Genomic DNA, 20,961 nt, shown 5'->3' on the forward strand with positions numbered 1-20,961 from the left:
ACTTTTTGACCAACATTTTTTTCGAATATTCCTAGTGATGCAATGGCCCAAGTCCAATCCGGCCCGTTCCTACTTATATACTACCTGACAAGTATTAGAGAACAAACTTTAATGGTAGTTTCATTTAGATATCTGTAGAACTGAGTTTGCGTAGTAGAACTGGTGGGCATAGCGAAATCCACCTGGCTGCTGATACTGATCATGAATATACGTATATTCTTTATATGCTCGCAAATGTTTCGTCTTTCCGGCCAAAGTCAATATACCTTCTTTTTTTTCTTATTAATAAATATAATTTATACAACAAAGTTTCAAATGGAAATATTATCAGCTGATTCTGATATAAGTTGTGGCATTAGCATAAGCAGAAAAATCGGTTCAGATTCCCATTGCTTGTTAGTATAAAATCCAAAATCAAATCACATAGGTGTGGTCCACGGGATAGAACTATCTTATGCTATATTCGTGATTTTAGGAAATGACATCGATGTAATATAACTTCATTTGGAATTCCTTTGAGTTATCATACTTGCTCGTTCGATTGTTTAAGAATATATAAAACAATTTTATACCAAAACCAAAATCATTATTCATGTCATTAGTTGATGTCTTTATTATTGATTGTATAAATCAGATTTTGGTTTTTTTTTTAGCGACTGGCTTAAATGGAAAATAAAATTCATAGAACTTTGGAACCAAAAGGCATGTTCACATACGCAAAACTGTGCTTTTCGTAATTCCCCCATATGTACATACTAGGAGAGTTGTGCCCCCTAGGAAAAGTAATTGTGGATCTGCCACTGAGTTTGCATGACCGACCGTTTGTGGCCACTTAACTGCCCACTTCGTTGTCCGTGGGCCATTGTACACCAATGTGTATGCTGTAGGCTGGCCGGTCGGCCTGCTCTGCATTAAATGAGCATTAATTGAATTGGCAAAATTACGTTGACAAATGAAATGCCCCCCGCTGCCAACGCACCCGCGGCTCTCGGCTCGGATCATGGAGGTGCCCCAGCCAGATGCGAGAACTTTCCACTGCAACATGAGAAGCCGCCTGGGAATCGAGTGTCGTCCCCAGTCAACTCATAATTCGTATGCCAGACGCCAGGCAGGTGCAGGTGGTTTCCAGACACAAACAGAGAATTGTATATAGACTTGACTTGTTTTGTTTGAATTTGAAGCATTTATTGGTATTGAAACACTATCAGTTAAGTATACATAGGTTTAGAGCACAGTTTTCATAAAAACTTCAAATAAAAACCTCATCACAATTAACTTAATTTAAATGATCACATACGAAAAATAATGAAATCAAAATCACAACTCCTATGCGCCGTCTGGAATATGCATCATCTACGAACCTGCGGGGAGTCTCAAAGGAACATACTTATAGTAGTCACTATTAATAACTGAATTTTGATTACAACTTAAACCACCCATTTAACTAGAAACGATCGAAAGGAAATGATAATGGAACCAAGGCAATCGCGAATCCTGGCTAAGCTTATGCATAATATAGATATTTCATTTTTGGTAAGCACATCTAGAAGGTTTGAAGCTAGGCAAACAATTTGGAAAAGCGCTATATCTGCTATAAATAGAGTGTGTTGCATATCCATATATGTAAATAGGTTTTTAGTACGCAAGCTGGGCTTCTAAGCAGCCAGTTCACTTCTCGGGAATGGGGCGCAGGGTGGCCATGTCCACCTTGGTGCTCGGTGGCACCAGCGCCGTCTCCAGCTCGGGGATCTCCAGGTCGGGGATGGGGTCGCGCCAGTAGTTGAAGTTGGAGAACTCGGCGGAGGCTTCGTCGAGTTTCACCGGCGGGAACAGTTGATCGACGATGTACGTCATGCTGCAGTATCTGGAAAAAAAGGCAAGGTATTAGATCTCAAACGAATCATTTACGACCAACTCCTGTGGCTATGCTATGATCTCCACGATCTGAGCAGCCCGAGGGTATGCAATGCAATTCCTTAGACATTTTCGATCGGGAAAAGGCGCCTCGGGATATACTGCATTTTTTTTAATATGGTAAATTCTTCAAGAATTATATTATTCATACTCACGAATACCTAAATTACCGATGTTCACTCTACGCTAACTACAGTCTACGACCGGATCTAGCTCATAACTCATGCCACACTCCGAGAAATAAAAGAGTTCCGTCACGGCGAAAGTGAAGGTATATTTCATTGGGTAATTTATATGTATAATGGTCATCCTTAGAACTAAACATAAAGACCTGCTGGGAGCAGAATACTTTCGAAACTTAACTGGCCGACGAACTTGGAGCTCGCTGACCTGGCACATCAGGCACAGACATACAGGTATAGCACAATCCTAACTCTCTTAAAAAAAACATCACAATTTGCAAGCTGCACAACCTTCGACTGGGGCTAGGACTGGAGCTAGTCTAGGAATTAATCCACTTGGGAGGCGAAGCCATAATGACTTCGTTTTTGGTGGAGACGCGGCGGACTCGCATTATGAGGCCCACATCGGCGGTCCGTTCGTCGCCGGAGGCCACGACTGCCTGGATGCCATTGTCATCGTTGGCAAAATCATCGTTATAGAGGGCTTCGTCATCGTCCTCATCCCCACTGCTTTCCTCACTCGAACCGTGCTCGACGTCCACGTCGTAGTCGTCGCTGAACTGAAGCTCCTCCTCGGACTCCTCGTCGTCGAAGATGTCCGTCCGGTAATCGAATTCATCTTGGTTGGTTAGCAGGGGAAAGTATTCGTCGACTTCTAGCGACTGATTGATGTAGCCACTGTGTAAATTTGACAACCAAAATGCTTGAATTGGATTTGGCAGGCTTTCGATTGATCGATTGATTGATTGAGTGGGGTGCGGTTTAGGTAGTACAATGGATACATACTACACAGATCGAGGATACACTTATACTGCTTAAGACACCTAGCGTTACTTGATGAAGTTAATTCGACTTGAGCCAATTAGCGTTTGTTTGTTTGTTGGTGTTCTTTGGCGAATTAGTTAACGTTATCGAATGTGGCATGAGTTCAGTAATGAGCAACACCGGAACCAAGTACATGGGGGAGACACATGTGCGGATACAGCTAACACTAGGCTAGGTCGTGAACAGAACGCTACTTACGAGGACTGGAATGTTTGGGTCAGCTCGTGCTTCAACTCGCCCTTGGTGTTGATCGTAAAGATGCGCATGATGGGAATGCCCACTGCTCGGTATGCCCACACGTCCTGGAAAAGTTAAGAATATCACGTAATTAATAATTTGGTTTAGTCATATAAGATAAGATAATAGGAACCGCCAGACTTACATTGATGCGGTTGCCGTAGCCGGCGTAGAAGGGCTCCTTGTCGGGAAACAGATCGCGGATGTCCGACAGACAGGCGATCTTAAACTGCTCCGGCTTCTTCTCAATCACCTCGCGGTGGAAGGCCGATATCAGGGACGTGGGATTCAGCAACAGCGGTCCGTCCGGCAGCATCACGTTGCCCTGCCGGATCGACCGGAGGTACTCGCGTGTCACCCTGCTTTGGCCGATGGCACGGGCTGACAGATAGAGCAGCTTGTAGCCGTTTTGCTCGATCTTCGAGAAGAGCTGCGCCACACCGAGTTGCGCCCAATCCTTGCCCACCATGGGTAAAATGTGGCCCAGCACGTCCGACTTGGTGATGGTGCCGTCAATGTCCGAGATCACCACCTTGTCGTTGTGCTTCCAGCGGAACAAGTAGCACTTGCAGCGCGTCGTCCCTTGATAAGCGGTCGTTACGCTGAACTCGATTTCATTCATGCCCTCCTTGAGGTTCAGTTTTTTCTAAAGGAGAATAGGTTTTGTTAGATTCGCATTGAAGCTTGCATTGGTGCACTTACGATAGCCGCCGAGCTAAGTCGCAGCGACTTCTTGTAACGCTCTTTGGGCTCGTCGCTCTTGTTGGAGGCCATGGTTAGCTCCTCCAGGTTGTCCACCAACGCCGAGGTGTTCTCCGCGTTCACCAGGGAGTCGCTCTTGCTCAGCGTGGGATCGGTGATGTCGGGCGAGGTAGGCCGCGAAGTTTGCGTTGCCACAGCTGCCTGATCACCATCTGAAAAGCAGTACAATCTTTAGATGGGCTGTTTATTAACATTTGGGGCTACCCTTGATCTACCTTTCTCATCCTTGCCCAAAGGCATACCATGAGTGTTGTTCAAGTGGTTGGGCGCAGCGTCCTGCGAGCGTCGCCAGCTCCACCAGTAGCGCTTCGTCTGACCCCCATTGTCGGCCTGGGCAACTGCCTCCTGCTTCTCGTCGCCAGGCAGACACTTGCCGTCGACTGTCTGAGACATCAGCTGCTCAATGGCATCCTGACAAATGGCAATTGAGGACACAATCTAATTAGAGCCGAAAGCGAACAAGGCATGGGGCTACACCAAAGGCAAGGCGTTGGGCCAACTTACATGGGTTAGTGGCTTCTGGAAGGTGATCATTGTCATGACAATGGGACATGCAGCCATCCAGGTGTAGTATTTGCCATTCAGCCGTACGACTAGGTTAGGCGATGAAAAAATGCTGGGGCTTTTGCACACCTGCGCACAGGTACAAATGAGGGCGTTGCATGGGAAGAGACTTGTTAACAAGGCGGGATGCAGTGCGTGGGGGCGCAGTGAAGTGCTTGGAACTTAAACACATACACAGATCATAGCACTGGGCCATTTGAACAATACTCACGTCTGGATAGTTGACCAGGTGGCGGTCGAACTCCTCGTCCGAGGGTGGTGCTCCCTGCTCCGACATTCCGCACATGGACATGGCCACAAAGTCCAAGTACCTGCTGGCAGATTATTGATGTGAATCTAGTATACAAATTGGTGTCTGACCCCGATAGTGCTACTTACTTGTTGTCCCTCTGCTGCTTGGTCTCGTCAAAGTCCGAGTCAATACTCTTCTGACCTTCCTCCAGCGAGCTGGGCGAGTGAGGCAGACTGGTGCCATTGCCGCTTTCGCCATCCTCCTCCGGCGGTGATGCCGCCTTGGACAGGGGACTAGGGAAGTAGAGGGCCGCCATCTCGGGGTCCATGCTGCCGGCATCCAGATCAGACAGGTAGATGTCACCCACTTCGCCGACGCCCTTCTCTTTGCGTAGCCGATTTGCCCTCTTCATGAAGCTGAACATGTTGCTGAGCATCGATTGGTGCTCGCTTTGCTGCACCTGGGCGGCGCTCATGGCCTCATTCTTGGCCTGCTCCGGTGTGGGCAACTCGCCCCACTTCCACGATGCGGTGCTTTCTTCAGTCACCACGTGACGGTTGTCTCGCATGGTGGTTTCCAGTTCACTGTCACTTTGGATGGGAGTCGAAGGTCGTCCGCCGGCGGCACGACCTGACCCAGCACCACCGCCACCCACGGGAGTGGTGATCTCCGTGTCGCTGAAGAAGTGAATGTCCAAATCCAGACGTGGATTGCTAGTGGGGGTGTGGGGAATCTCGCTGAGCGGACTATCGTCCCCAGTGCGAGCTGTCACCAGGGGAGCGGATAGCTGTTCATCGTTCGACGACGAGGTGTTGTTGTTGTTTGTGGCACTGGATATGGGGGCATCTCCTTCATCGATGTTGCTCACTCCCAGTGATGGCGTCTCCGCCGAAGGCAAATCACCGCCGCCGGCGCTGCCCAATGAGCTGCTTGAAGAGTTCTTGCGCTGGGCATTCTTCTTCATTTGCGACTTCTTGCGCCGCTTCTTGGTTTTGCTCTTGGACACCTCCTTGGTGGCTTCGCTGGTTGTGACCGTGGTGAGGTTAACGTCTGGTTTGATCTGATCCTTTTCTTTTTCCGTGTCTTCAATGACCGCCGGAATTGCCTTCTCCGTCTCAGCTTCGTTTGAAGCTTTGCTTTGGTTGTCCAGCGAGTCCGAGTCCGCCGGCTTCTTCTCGCCCTGAAACAGCTCTTCGTGCTCGGCCCACTCCTGCCGGATCTTCTGCGTGGTGAACTCCTTGAGCTTTTCGCTTAGGTTGCGACGCTCCAGTGTGTTGTCGGTGTGCCTGTTTGGGTCAAGGATGATGTTAGCTAACTTTGTCCTTCGTTTGAGGAGCATGAAAAGGCATTATGTACCTGCGCTGCGTGTAGTCCGAGACTTGATTCTCGAACTTGCTGCCCTCAACAACGGCTTCCTTGGGCTCCTCCTTGGAGAAGTCAATGGAGTTGCGCCGCGGCAATGGCAGTGGCAGAAGCAGCTCCTCGCTAGCGTTTCTAAAATGGTTTCGCAAATGATAGGGTGAGACTGGTGGATCTGGTGGAGTATGCAGCAAACCTCACTTACTTATCTGTCACCACTCCACTGATGTCCTCCATGGTGTCGTTGGCCTTGTCCCGAGACGCCAAGAAGCTGTTGGGTATGGGCGAGGTGGCCAGGTTGGCTGGCAGCTCCTCGTCCTCATCCTCCAGGCACTCCTCCACAAAGAAGGCCTCGCCAGAATCGCCCAGCTTCATCTGTATGTCGACCGGTACGCCATTGATCTCAATGTCCACCTGAATGAAGGATTAAGATTAGTTGTTAATTAATACAAGTGTTTTTCTATAGGATATATGTATATTTTTTCCGGGATTTTGTCTGATTTTATTATGAAATACAAAATTGAAATGATATTGAAGTGATTTCACACCTATTGAATTGATTAATAGACAGAGCCTGTTACTAGATCTGTGCACATAAGATATGAAATATTTTGGGATTAGACCTTCTAGATAGGTGGCTCAGAAGGTATAATCATTGGCTAAGTCTGTTTTATTTGGATTTTACATTCGCTAAAGAGTGATATTTCGGTTTATAGAAACAGTCTTTAAGATCTCATCTCTGTACTTACCACCTTCTCCCGACTCCTGAGCACTCCCAGTTTGCCGAACCGGACGTGGAAGGGCGAGCACTGGAACTCGCCATCGCGCTGCTCCACCACGATCACATCGATGGCTCCCGTGAGGGTGGCGGCATTGATGTCGTTGTAGAAGTCGCGGAAGTTGCTGAAAACCCGCGCCAGGCTATTCATCTTTGGTCTGCTGCGGCTGGTCTCCCTTCAAAATGGATTTCCTTGCTGGCGGGGATCTCTCCTTGAACTCCCCGCTGCTATCTACTTGTCTAATCGCAAAGCTCCGACTTTGTGTGGTTGCGTTCACCGTTTGTGGTTATATGGCGGCCATGTTTATGGGCAGGCGGTCAAATGCGCCGCTTATTGGCGAAGGAATCGGCTCTACGGCGTATTTGGCGGTACTTTGGACCCGCTGCTTCTGAGATACGGCAACTGTAAAGGGTAAAGCGGAAACGGTCATGAGTAATTCGTATAGGCCATAAACCATACATATTTCGCCCGCCTCTCTCTTCGGCTTGGCAACGGCCAGAGTCGCTCGGAAAATAGACGCATTGCATCAGCAGCCAGCCATCCTGTGCTCGGAAGCCCCGCCAATGCACCTGCATGGTATTTTTAACCCATCCTCTCCCTGGCGGTGCTCAAAGTCAAGGTGATTGCCTACAGAACAGACCAGAGACAAAGCCGCGTAGCAAAGTGTTGCTGACCGCCGGCAACATCCCCTCTCCCTCTCCGACTCCATCAACCACACCTACATCCATTCACCAACACCAGCAACACTGAAATGTTGCCAAACGGCGGACGTGACGTCGAAATACAAGCGCAGTATGAAAATTATAAACAAAGCAGCTACATACGTATAATATATTCTACACCCGTGGCCACAGCCATAGCAACCAAAGCGAATAATTTTTCACATTATTTAGCACTCGACTAGTCCTGAGATTGGACTAAAATGCTAGATATCAACAAAATCGTAGCTAGTATTTGTGTGGTAATGTATTTTGAAATTTATAAACCTCAATCCTGTAACACTGCAAATACTTATTTGACTTATTTATTTAATTTTCCTGCTTGCAGTTGCGTTTCTTGCAAGTTCAAGGCGATAATAAACCAGTCAGGGTGGGTAAATAAAATTATACGAGCTGTGGGCGGCGCTGAAGGCACTTTTGAGCGCCTATCTGGGATAAAAACTATTTACGATTGTCACCGATGAATTGGGGCGATAAACCCGGTCGAACTCCGCTTATCAACGACGGTTACCAATGCCAGTGGCGTGTTTTACTGTTCGCGAATGATAAAACAAATAGAAGAAATATCGCCGCGAAGTACAAGCACATTTGCACACTGCAGAAGTTGAATCAATCGTGGTCTCCGCAAGACATCACGCGATATCGAGTGGAACGCGGGCTTTACAACTCAAAATACAAACGAGCGAGTTCGTTAATAACTAGCCACGGAGTTCAACGTCCAACATTGTACAATAATTAAGCGAATTCGACAAACAATAATTGCTAGATTTTTTGTTTTTGGAAGCCGTGCCAACGGTCGACGGTATCGGTACCTCACACATTCGACAATCTGGCGAGATTATCGCAACTGGGAATTCGGAGGAATTCGCTGGATAAGATTCAATCGATCTAAATACGCAAGAAGTTGGTAGTTTTTTTGTCATAATCTTCGATTGGTATCAACTCGAACTACCAAATAACTTCCTAGTTTATTTGTTATTAAACAGTTTTCTTTAAATCTCAATTGAATGCCTTCGTTTTTAGGTTGAACTATTTAAAATACCTATACCTATATTTGTTTGCCTTATCATTAGACGTCAGATTATACGTGAAATTGTTTTCTAAACATCTGATTTGTAGCGATATTGCGTATAGAATTCATACTATTTGTTTACAAACTCAAAATAATAATGATTTTATGAACAAAGTATGCTTTTAATCAAAGATCGCTGGACATCGGATGTTCAGAAACTGATTTTACATTTGTGCGACCTCTACTAAACACAAAACCCATTTAATAATTGTAAGCTTGAACTGATAAGCCTAGCAACTAATAGTTCACACCTATATATAGCAATTTGTTGATAAATAGTTTCCATAATATGACTTAATTTCTTTTAACAAAAGCTTGACAGTATTTTTTGGTAATTGAGTCATGTTGAAGAAACTTCAAGGTAAGCCACAAAGACGAACTTACTATCTAATGTACATGGGTTTCTGTTTCATACAGACCAAATATTCCGACAGAGATTATTCGCACACTTTGCTAAAACCTTTTCTCTCAGTGTATGATAGGTGGGGGACTTAATCAAGGGTCCTACAATTGCACGCAGCACTCGCACTCGAACCGCAGACATCACGCCATCTGTCACGCGTTGCCGCCGCTTCACTTTCACCTGCGAAGCTGGGGAGGCAAGTAAGCCGAGAAGCGGGGAGCAAAACAACATTCGATAAAACACATGGGAATCAGGCGATGGTAACAAGCGTAACAACAGAAGTCAACAAAGAAACCTCAGAATGGGGGCAACTTCGGGAGAACTTAAGAAAGCACTTATATATATGTATGTGTATCCAAACAAAGACACAAAGGAGAACTCGGATTTCCACACAAACAAACCGCAGGGACTCCATAGATAAGATCGTAGAACAACTTTGGTATTTCCTAAGATTTGTTCAAACACAACCATATTTTAGTTGATACAATATGGATTTGCAAGCATATCTAAAAAGTGGCCCTTGCTCGGTTTCTGGCTCTGCACAAAGTATCACGCAACTTCCTTCCCGCACCACGTCTAATTTAAGTCCCAGCCGATTGGTTTCATTTCGCAACGAGTTTAGCTATAATATGCACTTTTTAATGGGTCTGGGTCTGCGGCTGTTTGCTGATTTGTGTTGAGTCACGATCAAAGTCCAGGGAATTTTTGATCAGGGAACGCGAGCGCAGAAAGGGGGCGAACAAACAAACAAACAAACACGCGACCAAAGTCTAACCGAAAATCTTGCCAAGAATACGTCTGCAGGCGTACGTTCTCGACCGATCTCTAGTATAATGGAAATTTTCAATATAATTCGTGGTTTCTTGGCCTTTCATTTAAATTCACTACCTGGCACAAAATTTGCAGCACAGCTGTATGATGGGTGCCCTTGAAAACACTAGCAAAACTATGGCGAATCACTCTGCTTTCCGTGTATTTTCAGTGGCTGTTTCTGGTTTTTTGGTTCACAATGTTATTAAAGAGTTCTCGAGTGTTTCCTCGGTCTTTCTGATTCTTCACTGCTCGGATTCTTCCGTTCACTTGTTGCTCGGTCGAGATCTCTTTGAAGACTGAGCGTTCGAGCGGTGCGGCTAATCGAATTAGGCAGGTGCCAGAGTGTGTGAGAGAGAGAGAGAGCGCCGAATGAGAGAGCGAAAGCTTTGCAGCAAACCTGTAAAACCGGAAAGTCATGAAACTCTTGTTGCCATGCATATCTGCATTTGTATGTATGCACAAACAGCTGTGGTCGCAACGATAGCTCTAACCTAATAACTTGTTACAGATCTTTAATTTTAAGAATTCATTAAACATTTTTTTGAAATTCCTAACAGGTAAACTGAACAAAGTTAAAATTAAAATAATATTTAATTTCTTCAAAAGCAACTGCACAGTTGACCTCCGCTGTATATATAGATTTTTGTCAGTGTAATGTGCAAAATCCAATCTCTCTCTCCCGCTCGTTTGGCAAGCCTTAATAACTGTGCTTATCAGCTGCTCGCACGCCAAACAGCAGCTGTTTATGCGCAATCAAAAGCTTTGCACATGTAATAAATAAAGGAATCCGTGTTATATGTATGATCTGATCCAATCTGGAACCCGAATAGAGCGTCACTGTGGGATGGTGCGATCTACGTCACTGCAGATGTTTTCACACTGACTAGATTGTTCTTTCGTACAGGAAGTCGTCTGCTTGAGAATATACTAATGACATTTCAAATGATCCATGGCCCAAATATGTATACTAGGACCGTCGCTATACAAGCAAATTATAGAAAAACAGAAAAATCGCAAAGAGAAAAGCAGCCAAACAATTCGTCACATTTGGGGACTGTGGAATATTTTCCGAATGCCATGCGATCTGTGTGCCAACAAAAGATAACAACGCCTACGAAAAACTAATAGTTCTTATTTATGAGTCAAATAATACCTAAAGGCCCGAGCAAATAAACAAACTTACCAAAACAGAGAGCAATAACAATCGAAATAAAAAACCAAAATAACCAAAATCACATCCGATTTAAATAATTTAAATATATTTGTATCGTTTAAAGGATAAAACTAAAGAAGTATAGTTATACGTATGTATGTATGTACATCAAACAAATTGTACCAAAAATATATGCATAGTAGGGATGCCTCGGCACATCCCCCCGTTCATCTGAACGCAAAAAATATATATATAATAAATAGGTTACCGTGAAGAATACAAATAACTAAACAATTGGCAAAGGCAGACGACATATGTTTGTATATGGGATTGTAGCATGATATGTGGTAAATAAAACTAGGCTCTAAAACAAAACGTTCTCAAATAGTAGATAATAGCACTCCTCATTTATTGGAAAAGCGTCTGGTATGGTTACCCAATTACTTGGGACTGGTCGTGGACTTGCGCCGGGCATCCGTTATGGCACCCCACAGCTCGATGATGAAGTCATCCGTGAAGCCGAACGACTCTAGGTCCGAGTTGTCGATGGCCTCGGCGAAGTCCATTGAGTTGGACTTTTGGTCGCCCAAGTCCCAGATCTGGGACGCCAGCTCCGTGTCGTTGATGCCCATGAAGGACTCCAGCAGGTTATTAATGGCCTCGATACCGGCCACAGTCGCCTCATCGAACTGCGGCTCGATCTGGGCATTGCCATTGGCCTTGAACCGCAGCGTCTCCTTGCCGCTGCCATAGTTCTTTCCTCCGGCCGAGCCCGACGCCCTTGACTGGCTGCGCGGTCCGATGCCCTGGAAGCCGCTTCGCACTGGCTCCACCAGGCGCAGGGTGAAGGTCTCCCCGGTGGCAATGTCCTTCAGCATGCGCGCCACCTCGTAGTGCCGCTTGCCCACCATATTCTGGCCGTTGAGCTTCTCGATGTGATCGCCAACGCTGATGTGCTCGATGCGATCGATGATCGAGTCCTCCTTGATCCGCTTTATGAAGGCGTAGCCGGCCCCGTTGTCGGTGATCGTCAGTCCGAGGGCATCCTGCGACTTCACAATCTCGATCTCCTTGGGCCGACCTTTGCGATGGGCGAATATAAAGTCGTCCAGCCCGATCTGCCCGCCCAGCAGACGCGTCATGTCCACCTTGTGCGAGTTGAGGGTGCAGAAGAGAATGTCCTTCTCGGATATGTCAAAGCACTCGGCAATCTTCTGGTACAGCTCTCGAACGCTGGAGAAGTCGTGGATTAGACCGGTGGGACTGCCGTGGGCCAGTTGGCAGTGGAAGACCAGCGGGGGCTTTGTTTTCTCCGGAATGCTGTTGTTGTTGTTATTGCTAATGTGGCTGCCCTGGGAGGACCCGGAGTTCATGGAGGAGCGACTGCCGAACTGGGAGCCCCCATCCGAGGTGGGTCCTTGCTTGGGTGATTTTCTTGTGAAGAGCGGCATGATTGACTGGGATTGGATAGTGTCCTCGATAAGTCCTTGGGCTGGAGAACCGTTCCTAGTTTTAGGACATGTAGTGTTGGACGGTTACCTTGCTCTTGATCCTGTTACTGATCTGTGTGCGTAGAAGAAATGGGGATGCTCTTGCGATTAGGCGATTACACTCGTTGTTAGGCGTTGCGTTTAGTAGTTTATGTGGCTATTGCTTGGGTGAGTTAGTGGCGATTAATTGGCAGATGTGTGTGTGCGTGTGTGTATGTCAGCGCAGAGTTAACACTGTAAAGTACAGCCCACAACCAAGCTACGGGTTTATCTAATCGGTTTGTCGGTTCAAATCGGTCGTAAATTGCAAACGGGAAGTGAAAATACCAAGGCCTCTGGTATGGAGCGATGAGTCAGAAATCGATCTGGACAGATCGATATTGAGAGCCCAGTACATTCTTGTAGTGCTCTTTGGTCACTCCTTATCACCGGTCTTGGTCGAAAGTTTAGGTCAGTAGCACTTATTGAATTCGTTTGATATTTGAGGTTAGACACGTGCCAGCGGGCTCTTTTCCACGAATAGTTCTTAGATGGGGTCTTAATAACATAAACACTCTCACTTATAATCTTTTAGTCAACTTGGTAATCAATCGATAAATCATTACCCTACTGAGGCAGCATAACAGCGAAGAGCTGCGAAAAAACACATTGAATTCCGACCAATTTTAGTCACACTGAGCTAGGTGCTTTCCACCACTTTTTACCCGACTTTCTGGTGCTGGCGATAAGATTGCCCCAATGTCCGATAAGAAAACTTGGCACGATAAGGGACTCGGCAAAAGATACGGGTTGGAACCGAGGGTTTATCGCACCACGTCCGTCCGGAGCAGTCCGTCAAAGTGAACTGAGCCACCAGCGGCCGAAGGTGGCCACTTGATGGCAGCCACTTCCCCGCCCCACTCCTCTGCAGTTACATGTGTAAGCACTTCCGCCGGAGAAAAGCCGCGGTTCATGAACCTTTTGAATCTCCGCTAATTATACGTACATGAGGGGAATGACGCTGGCACACTGATCTGATAGATCTGATAAATTGCATTTACACACTTAAATTTTGATCGATTTAGAGAAGTCTCTTGAATAAAAAGGCCCAGAGAAATTTAAGGCACAGACTTGCTTCGATTTGTTTACCGGCACTCAGGTTCCCAAAGCAACGTGAATAGTGTGAGTTGCGCCCTGAAGATAATTAGATGTTCAATGGCTTCACACGCTTGACAACTTGATTAATATGACCCTAAGACCTTCAGTGATATGGTTATGTTCTATTAAAACTATCAACGATTATGCTTAGATCTGGAAATGTTTTTCGAATCCACAGCACCATCAAAAACTGGTTTTCCTCACAGCTTTAATTAAAAGCACGTTACACACATCCCAAGCATGAGACGAGCCCCTTCATTCACATGTATCTGCACCATTCCCATATATGTATGTACATACGTACATATTTATGTACAACATTCGTGCGATCCGGTTCTATATGTAATATATTCAGATTGCCACAACAAGCAAAACAACCGCGAGTTGATAGATAATGCCGCTAGTCCCATCAAGGTCGAAATAGTTGGAGAGCGCGTGTGGCTTGCTCGCGCCTCAGCAGACCAAGAATCTGCGAACATACATATAGGAGGAGCGATCATATAGCATGACATACATCGGCAGATACTACATGGCACCGGTTGGGCGAACTACGCAGTTGGGTTGGAGCATAGCATAGAATTGAGTGTGCCCCCAAAGGCGGAAGCCGGCTGGGAGGGCAGGCCCCCTTCGAAGACAAAAAAAAAAAAAAAAAAAAAAAAAAAAACCGGTGCGAGCAATCACCTTGCCATCCGAAAAAGTTGCTTCGGCTTTAGGTTTCTGGCAAAAAGAGCTTCATATGAACTAACACGCCCGAGAGTTATCGTAAATTATAACATCCAGGGTCATTTGCTGGGGGGCAGTGTTGACATTTCATCTATTTCTGCAGTCAATCAACTCGTTTTTGTTTAAAACATATGACTAAAGGGTGCGAAGAGTGGAAATGAATGGGGCTTTTGTTAGCCTCATGGACTTGATTTATTACACAAGATTATGTTTCTTTTTACATAGTAACGAAATTGATAATGTATCAAGTGGAAGGTAAAATGGCGTAGGTATAAACGCTTAAAACCAGCACAAGAAGTAACATTTTTGAATCTTTTTGGCACGTGTGCAGCAGATGCTTCTGACTATACATATACAGATACAAATACTGTATGCTTCTATTGTTATTTGTATCTTAAAAAAAAGGTTTTACTTTATTGACAAGTCTAAGGACTAAGCCATTCCTGCTGCGTATGCCTGCATAGTTTGAGCGTTTGCCGATAAAACCAGTAAATAGTCGTAGATACAGATATGGCTCGATATTTAATTGCCGTTTGGATAAGACGTAAACAAATTCGCTTCCGCGTTGCCGGCTGCTTATGTATGTTTTGTTTTGCCCGCAGCTTGTTTACTCGGCTGCCATTGGTCGCCGTCGGAGGGCTCGACGCTGAGAATGTGGAAAACGGTGGGTTGGATATGTAAAGGAGCTTTAGTTTGCTGTAAACAACAACAGGCCGCAACAACAAGTGCACATGCCTCTGGTCGAATTGCAGAAAAGCACACTTAAAAATAACAAATGTGTAAACAACATTATGTGAGTTTGATTGCCCCAACGGATTGGATGGGGGCGATATACACAAGTGTGGGGATTGTAAGAGTATCTACGACTGCGAGTTTTAGTTAGTTTCAGAAGCACATGATTGAACTCTGTTTTTAAAAGCCGTTTTATTAACTTGTTTTTGTTACAGCAAAGTAAAGCCACACATATGTATGTGACCAAATATCTACGCACACCATTGCACGATCGACACGCGCATGGGACATCGGATAGCCACTTCATTTCGGGTCGCCAAGTTTCTGATACCCTCACTATGTCTTTCTTAACTCGATATTCATAATATAACCCTAATCTGAAGGCAGCCAAAATAATTATTTGATGGTTTATAACAAGCTTTATATCTATTTATCGAAAATTGTTAGTGAATTTCTTTCCTCAAGCATCTACACTCACTTCGATCAATATCACTTTGCATATAGTGTCGCCTTAAGAAAAAATCCTTTCAACTTTGTTAGTGAAGTTAATAATACTTTTGGTCCCTCAAAAATACCTAATCATCATTTTATAATTTGTGTATTGAAACAACTGTTTTGAATTAAAGTACACTGTAGTTTATGTGAAGTCAATTAGGGAATTTCCAATGAAAAATTTGTGAATAATGAAGTCTAAATCATCAAAACTTCGCCGCCAATAATTTACGGAGATGTTTAAAAATACATTTTGCACAACCAACAATTAACAGGTTTTCTGTATTGTATGTATTTGCTTAAAGGGTGTATCAAAAATTACAAAGTAGGCATAAAGTATCAGAGAATGGTATTACATTTTTCATTTGCGTAATGCACGATAAAGTTGTTATTATCAATTGAGCTGTTTTCTGCTGCAATCGACGCTGCACTTGTTTTTATTCATTAGAGCGCACTGTCAAACACCCGAGTTGTTTTTTGTTTTCGTAGGTTTGTAAACAACGTAATTATCTGCTTAATATTATTTTTACTAAAGGGGGAAATGAGGGGAAAGGTGAGCCCTCAACTAGAGGTGAACCTTGATTTAAGTACCCATCGCCATTCCACTTCGTACATCTGTGCTCAACAGTCATCCCCAAAGTATAGGTTTTGATTGTTCGTAAACCTTGGGAACCCAAAGGTTGGTTATAGTTATTTTCAATGTTTGTTTGTAGTATCCACAAAACCAAAAGTAGTGTATTCCAATGCCAAAACTAGAGGTGCAGAGAGCGCAAGAGAAAATAGTTTTGATTTTTAAGAGCATTTTCTCTTTGCAAAGAGAGCGCAAAAGCTTTTGTAAAGCTTGCAAAAGCTCTTCAAACTAGTTATCAGTTGGGGAGATCTCCATTTCGTTGACTAGGTCAATTTTTTCGACTCAATGCGAAAATCGCCGGCAGCGCTGCCGAAAGGCGAGAATCCAGCGAAAGACCGCATGATCTTTGCTAACGGTGAAACTTAATTCGAAAAGTCAACATTTTGTGGGCAAAGGCACTGAGACAAGCAGAAAATTGAGCTTGCCATATCTAATGAAATCGAAGAAAACGCTGCACTGGAAAAATACTCAGCATAGGTTAAACATATTCAAACTGAAATTTCAGTTTAAAGCTGTTCGTTTTATTAATCCAGTTTAAACTTTATTGTTGTCCGTTTGGTTAAGAAAAATGCAAAATTTATAATATAATTATAAAATGAATATGTAATAATATCTGGCGTATTCGAAGAGAGATTTACTTTCCCCATTTCTATTGATTTCCAGTGGAACAGCCATCAGTTTTGACATTCATATATTATGTATACTAATATAAATCACTTAAGTTTTGCCTTTATATTTATGACATTTTAATCAGTGTTGTAGGTAATAATCGCTTATTCGAGCTTGAAACCTTAGAAAGACAATATATAAAAATATCTCCCTGTGTCGTGATGCTAATGCATAAATAAACAGTGACATCGAGCGGTTAGTCTAAATTACAAACAAACCGAAGATTGTAGTTGGCGAACGAAGACCCGACCCACTGCTAATATAAACAAGTATCCAATTTGCTATTTCCACAGATAATTCAGATGGACTGTGGGCGAAGCGAAAGCTTAAATGTCGCTTCGCCCTGCCCAATTATATGTTGGTATTATTTATGCACTGTTTTTGTGGCATTTTCCGATCACGTTTTCTGCGATTCCTGTGTTTCTCACTACATTATTCATAAATTGCTGACATTTTGCATTTGGCATGGTCCCGAACCAGAGTCGTTGCTCCACGATTCGATGATCCAGTGCAATGAACTCGCAGCCCTGGCTGAAACATATCGAATGGCCCTTTATGGGGCATATTCCACAAAAACTACTAATGTGGAGCACTCAAAACACCCGGGCACCGACATTAGGGTCTAGTTAGCATAATGCACAGCCAAACAACAATGAGCACCACACGCAACGTCAAGTATGTATATACATATGTATCTAAGTATCTACGTATGGCGAAGGGAAAACATTGGGGCAGTTTTGAAAACATTTAACCGTTTCACCTCGCTGAACTGCGAGCTCGAAAAAGCAAATTAAGCAAACGAATTATAGCCGAAAAGCCGTGGCAATGTTTGTTTTGGGCCAAGTTTACGCCGCCCGACAATCTAAACTCAAATATGAATTTTATCTCTTTGTAACGTTTCTCCAAAATATGTTAATCCGAAGGCTGTATTGTTTTCATCAGTTCACAAATTACGGGTGATGAAATCGGAGCGGAAATTCGGGATAATTAAAACTGGAAGTGGCAAAAAAAAACAATAATTGTAGATATATGTACATAAGCGCCAGTTTTTGTATCTGATAAACAATAAAATCCGATCTTTCTATTACTTCTGATTGTAGGCAAAGACAAGTATTTAGTGTGCAAAAAGATTGATCGCTGTGCCCAATCATGTATTAATGATATGAAACGACTGAGGAACTGTGGATAATTAAAGCGGAGTAGAAACATCACGCAGATGGAAAACATGCAGATTCATTCACACCAGTTCCGAGTACATCTGATACTGATTGCAAAAACGTTAGTGCAGTAATATTGCACATGTGCGGCAATGAGTGCGCATAAAAAGCGCAAAGTACGGCCATAAAAAGCACAGTTAAACTGATTGCCAACTGTTGGCATGACGGAGCAGCCCGTGGCAGCCCTAGCTACCAGACCAGACCAGACCCACGATTCTTCAACCCATTATTCCCAGCCACCGCTCATCCCGCTCGGACCATGCCGCTCCAGCTTTTCATAAAGCGCCCCGTCGCATTGAAATGTCACGCAAGCAATTTACATAAATGGAGTTGCTTCCGCTTGGTGAGCTGGAGAACGGAGAGCGCGGAGCGGACACAGTGCATCGCATCCAGGCAGAAGAGGAAGCTATCTTGTGTATCTGACGGGGAGTATCTGCCTATCCGAGCGCTGCTCACGTACGAAAACAACTGTTAGCAAGTGGCGAATGGGCGGGTAAAAGGCAACAGCCGATAGCGGCGGAGCGGAAGCGGACGAAGGAATCGAATCGATCAAACAATTTCCGAGCTGCTCGTCTGCCGAAAATACACAGCGAGAAATATGCCAGAAATCATAACTCGTTAAACCTAGAGATACTTATCTGCCTCAGTTAAGTTCAACTTTGCTAGTTTCTTATCTAAGATTATAAGAGCAGATCGAAGATCTTCAAAGAAACACTTGTTTATTGCTCTGTATGAGCTTTAAGCTAGAGCATCTTCGATGGGTTTCCCACTGACCAACTTCACGGTTAGTTAACACCTTAATTTGCCTACAAATTGCTCAAGTTTGGAGTTTTGAGTTTCTTTGGTCATGGTTGCGTCTTTCGTTGCCCCTTTCTTTTCGGCGGCCAGCTGAGAAGTGCTTGGCCAGATGAAAACTGAGGAACGGAAAACTCAGTGCGTAGACCCACGTGCTGGCCGCATTAACTTCACAGTTTTGTAAGAGGGAAAACGGAAAAGCGGTAATAAATGCCCCGATGTGCGTGCTGGCTGCAAAACTGAAAAGGCGCTTTATTATCGCCACTTCGGCGAGGCATTTTGTAATGTCTAGGCTGGAAAAATCAATTCGGCCGTGAAACTTCAACGAAAACGAAAAGCATGCTGTTTGCACCCCCGAAGTGCAGCATATTTTTGCGACGACGCACAGAAGCCGGCACCCTGGGAAATCACATGGATTTGGAAAGTCCTAACCTCAACATAATAGCGGAAAATGAACTAGCGACTTGGGGCAGGCAATGGCCACAAAGCACGGAAATGCCCCTTTCAGCGTTTCAGTTTTCGGGGTGAGTTTCGGTCTATGAAATCACTTCCGCTTACGCTTTTTTCCTCTGACATACAGACAGTGGGTGTGGTGCCGAAACACTTGTCACGCCACAAAACCAATGATTAGCCGCCCAGCAGCTGCAAAAATCGATAAGGTCCGTGGGTCAACAGCGTTTTGGCCTGTCTTGCCGGTTTTAAATGCATCCAAGTTTTTAAAAATGCCTGGCTGAAAGTAAAACAACTTGAACCACGAATCTTTTCTTTCGTCTCATCAAATGTTGTTTATCGATATTATTATTTTATCGATCGCCTTTGATTTCCTTCAATTTCTACCCCGGTAACACCACCTTCCCCTGCACTACAGTCTGCTTTAGTTAACTAGTAATCCCAGCTTGGAAATTGAAATTCCTTGTTTTTTTGTGACGCATTGCCTGTTGCCAGGCGGTTGCATGTTGATTTGGCCCACCCTCCTCCTCTCACCACACGTCCTGATGACTAAGAACGATTTCGCTTTCCTCGCTGCCGAAGCGAAATTCAATACAAAAGATGGGAAAACGCGTGCCGCCGCCTTTCACTTTACTTGTTCGTCGGTTGGCGCAGAAAAGAGTCTGTTAGGCAAATGAATGGGCAACCGACTGAATGGATGCCAAAGATGCTCCACCACCGGGGCGGGGTGTTAACAATTCCCGAAAGACAATGCAGTGTGTTGTTACGGAGCATATATAGTATGCATAGTTATAGTATATACATAGAAGATACCACGCACCAGAGAGAGAGAGAAACCCGATCAGACCAATATAATGTCGAAAGTGACGGACGGTACGGAACGCACCTGCTAGGCGATGGGCGCTGTGCTGATGACGCGCTGCTGCAATTGCATATGTATATCAATTTGTTGATAATGATAGTGGTGGCTATGGCCCGGTTTTAGGTATCGCCGATTTCCAGACTTCCAGATCGTGGGCCCGAGGAAAGCGCCGCTAATGAGCGAGGAAAGCGGACTTCTTCGTACCGGACCAGTTGGATGTCGTCGTCGTCGCCTCGCACACTCGAAACAATTTGTTCTTCTTTTGCCCACCAACACGTTATTGAATCTCTTTCACTGCCAGCTAACTGGTTTTTTCAGTGCTCCGCCACTGCTCGCCAAATACACACACATTGACCACTTTCCAGGGTTCTCTTTTCACTCACTCTCGTGCTTTGATGTCGCGATTTTACCGATCTACCGCCTGGGCGTTCAAATTGAATTTCAACCACGACGTCGTCGCACAATTCCGCTAATTAAACTAGTCGTCTCGGTTAACTAACGCCCGGAAAATTGTGGCCGCGCTGCGCTCGAAAATTCGGACCTCGCGCTGTAGAAATGCAAGAATAACAACAACTGCGCCAGCTGAGCGCCAGCTGAGCGCCAGTGTGGCCAGCCACTCTGTTCGCGGTGGGGAAACATCGATGCCGCCATCGATGCTGACAATCGGCCTATTGAGTACTTGTGGCTTAACATTTTCGGTGAGTTTGAAATTTTGGCGGTTAAGGTGCACTTACCAGATTTAAAGGAAC

At 44.8% G+C, this 20,961-nt stretch overlaps 2 protein-coding genes across 16 annotated transcripts; both read right to left on the reverse strand.

Moving 5' to 3' along the window:
* Positions 1 to 1,167: 1,167 nt before the first annotated feature.
* Positions 1,168 to 20,836, reverse strand: Lpin (Lipin). 11 transcript variants are annotated; one of them, NM_001201953.3, is made up of 12 exons: positions 20,237 to 20,836; positions 6,825 to 7,256; positions 6,281 to 6,489; positions 6,073 to 6,210; positions 4,863 to 6,002; positions 4,696 to 4,798; positions 4,425 to 4,553; positions 4,136 to 4,331; positions 3,861 to 4,072; positions 3,304 to 3,804; positions 3,120 to 3,223; positions 1,168 to 1,864 (listed from the first exon to the last, which is right to left on the reverse strand). In NM_001201953.3, the coding sequence occupies exons 2-12, from the start codon at positions 7,002 to 7,004 to the stop codon at positions 1,669 to 1,671; spliced, it is 3,108 nt and encodes a 1,035-aa protein (NP_001188882.1). In that variant the 5' UTR covers positions 7,005 to 7,256; positions 20,237 to 20,836; the 3' UTR covers positions 1,168 to 1,668. The 11 variants fall into 11 exon arrangements, with proteins under 11 accessions (NP_001188882.1, NP_001188874.1, NP_001097228.1 ...); NM_001201945.2 differs by lacking the exon at positions 20,237 to 20,836 and adding an exon at positions 9,937 to 10,163 and having other exon boundaries at positions 4,696 to 4,795; NM_001103758.3 differs by lacking the exon at positions 20,237 to 20,836 and adding an exon at positions 9,937 to 10,163.
* On the reverse strand, positions 11,100 to 20,836 carry kermit. 5 transcript variants are annotated; one of them, NM_165590.3, is made up of 2 exons: positions 20,596 to 20,836; positions 11,100 to 12,577 (listed from the first exon to the last, which is right to left on the reverse strand). In NM_165590.3, exon 2 carries the CDS (start codon positions 12,463 to 12,465, stop codon positions 11,455 to 11,457), a length of 1,011 nt encoding a protein of 336 aa, NP_724649.1. In that variant the 5' UTR covers positions 12,466 to 12,577; positions 20,596 to 20,836; the 3' UTR covers positions 11,100 to 11,454. The 5 variants fall into 5 exon arrangements, with proteins under 5 accessions (NP_724649.1, NP_652028.1, NP_724651.1 ...); NM_143771.4 differs by having other exon boundaries at positions 20,237 to 20,836; NM_165592.3 differs by lacking the exon at positions 20,596 to 20,836 and adding an exon at positions 13,490 to 13,617.
* Positions 20,837 to 20,961: the final 125 nt, after the last annotated feature.

This window comes from Drosophila melanogaster, chromosome 2R (genome assembly GCF_000001215.4).
Source record: "Drosophila melanogaster chromosome 2R".
Lineage (NCBI taxonomy): Eukaryota > Metazoa > Arthropoda > Insecta > Diptera > Drosophilidae > Drosophila > Drosophila melanogaster.

Coding starts and splice junctions, on each gene's coding strand:
- Lpin (NM_001201955.2), bottom strand. CDS start 7,004: ATGAATAGCCTGGCGCGGGTTTTCAGCAACTTCCGCGACTTCTACAAC. Junction 6,211..6,280: donor AGTGGAGTGGTGACAGATAA/GTAAGTGAGGTT, acceptor AAACCATTTTAG/AAACGCTAGCGAGGAGCTGC. Junction 4,799..4,862: donor AAGCAGCAGAGGGACAACAA/GTAAGTAGCACT, acceptor ATAATCTGCCAG/CAGGTACTTGGACTTTGTGG.
- kermit (NM_165590.3), bottom strand. CDS start 12,465: ATGCCGCTCTTCACAAGAAAATCACCCAAGCAAGGACCCACCTCGGAT.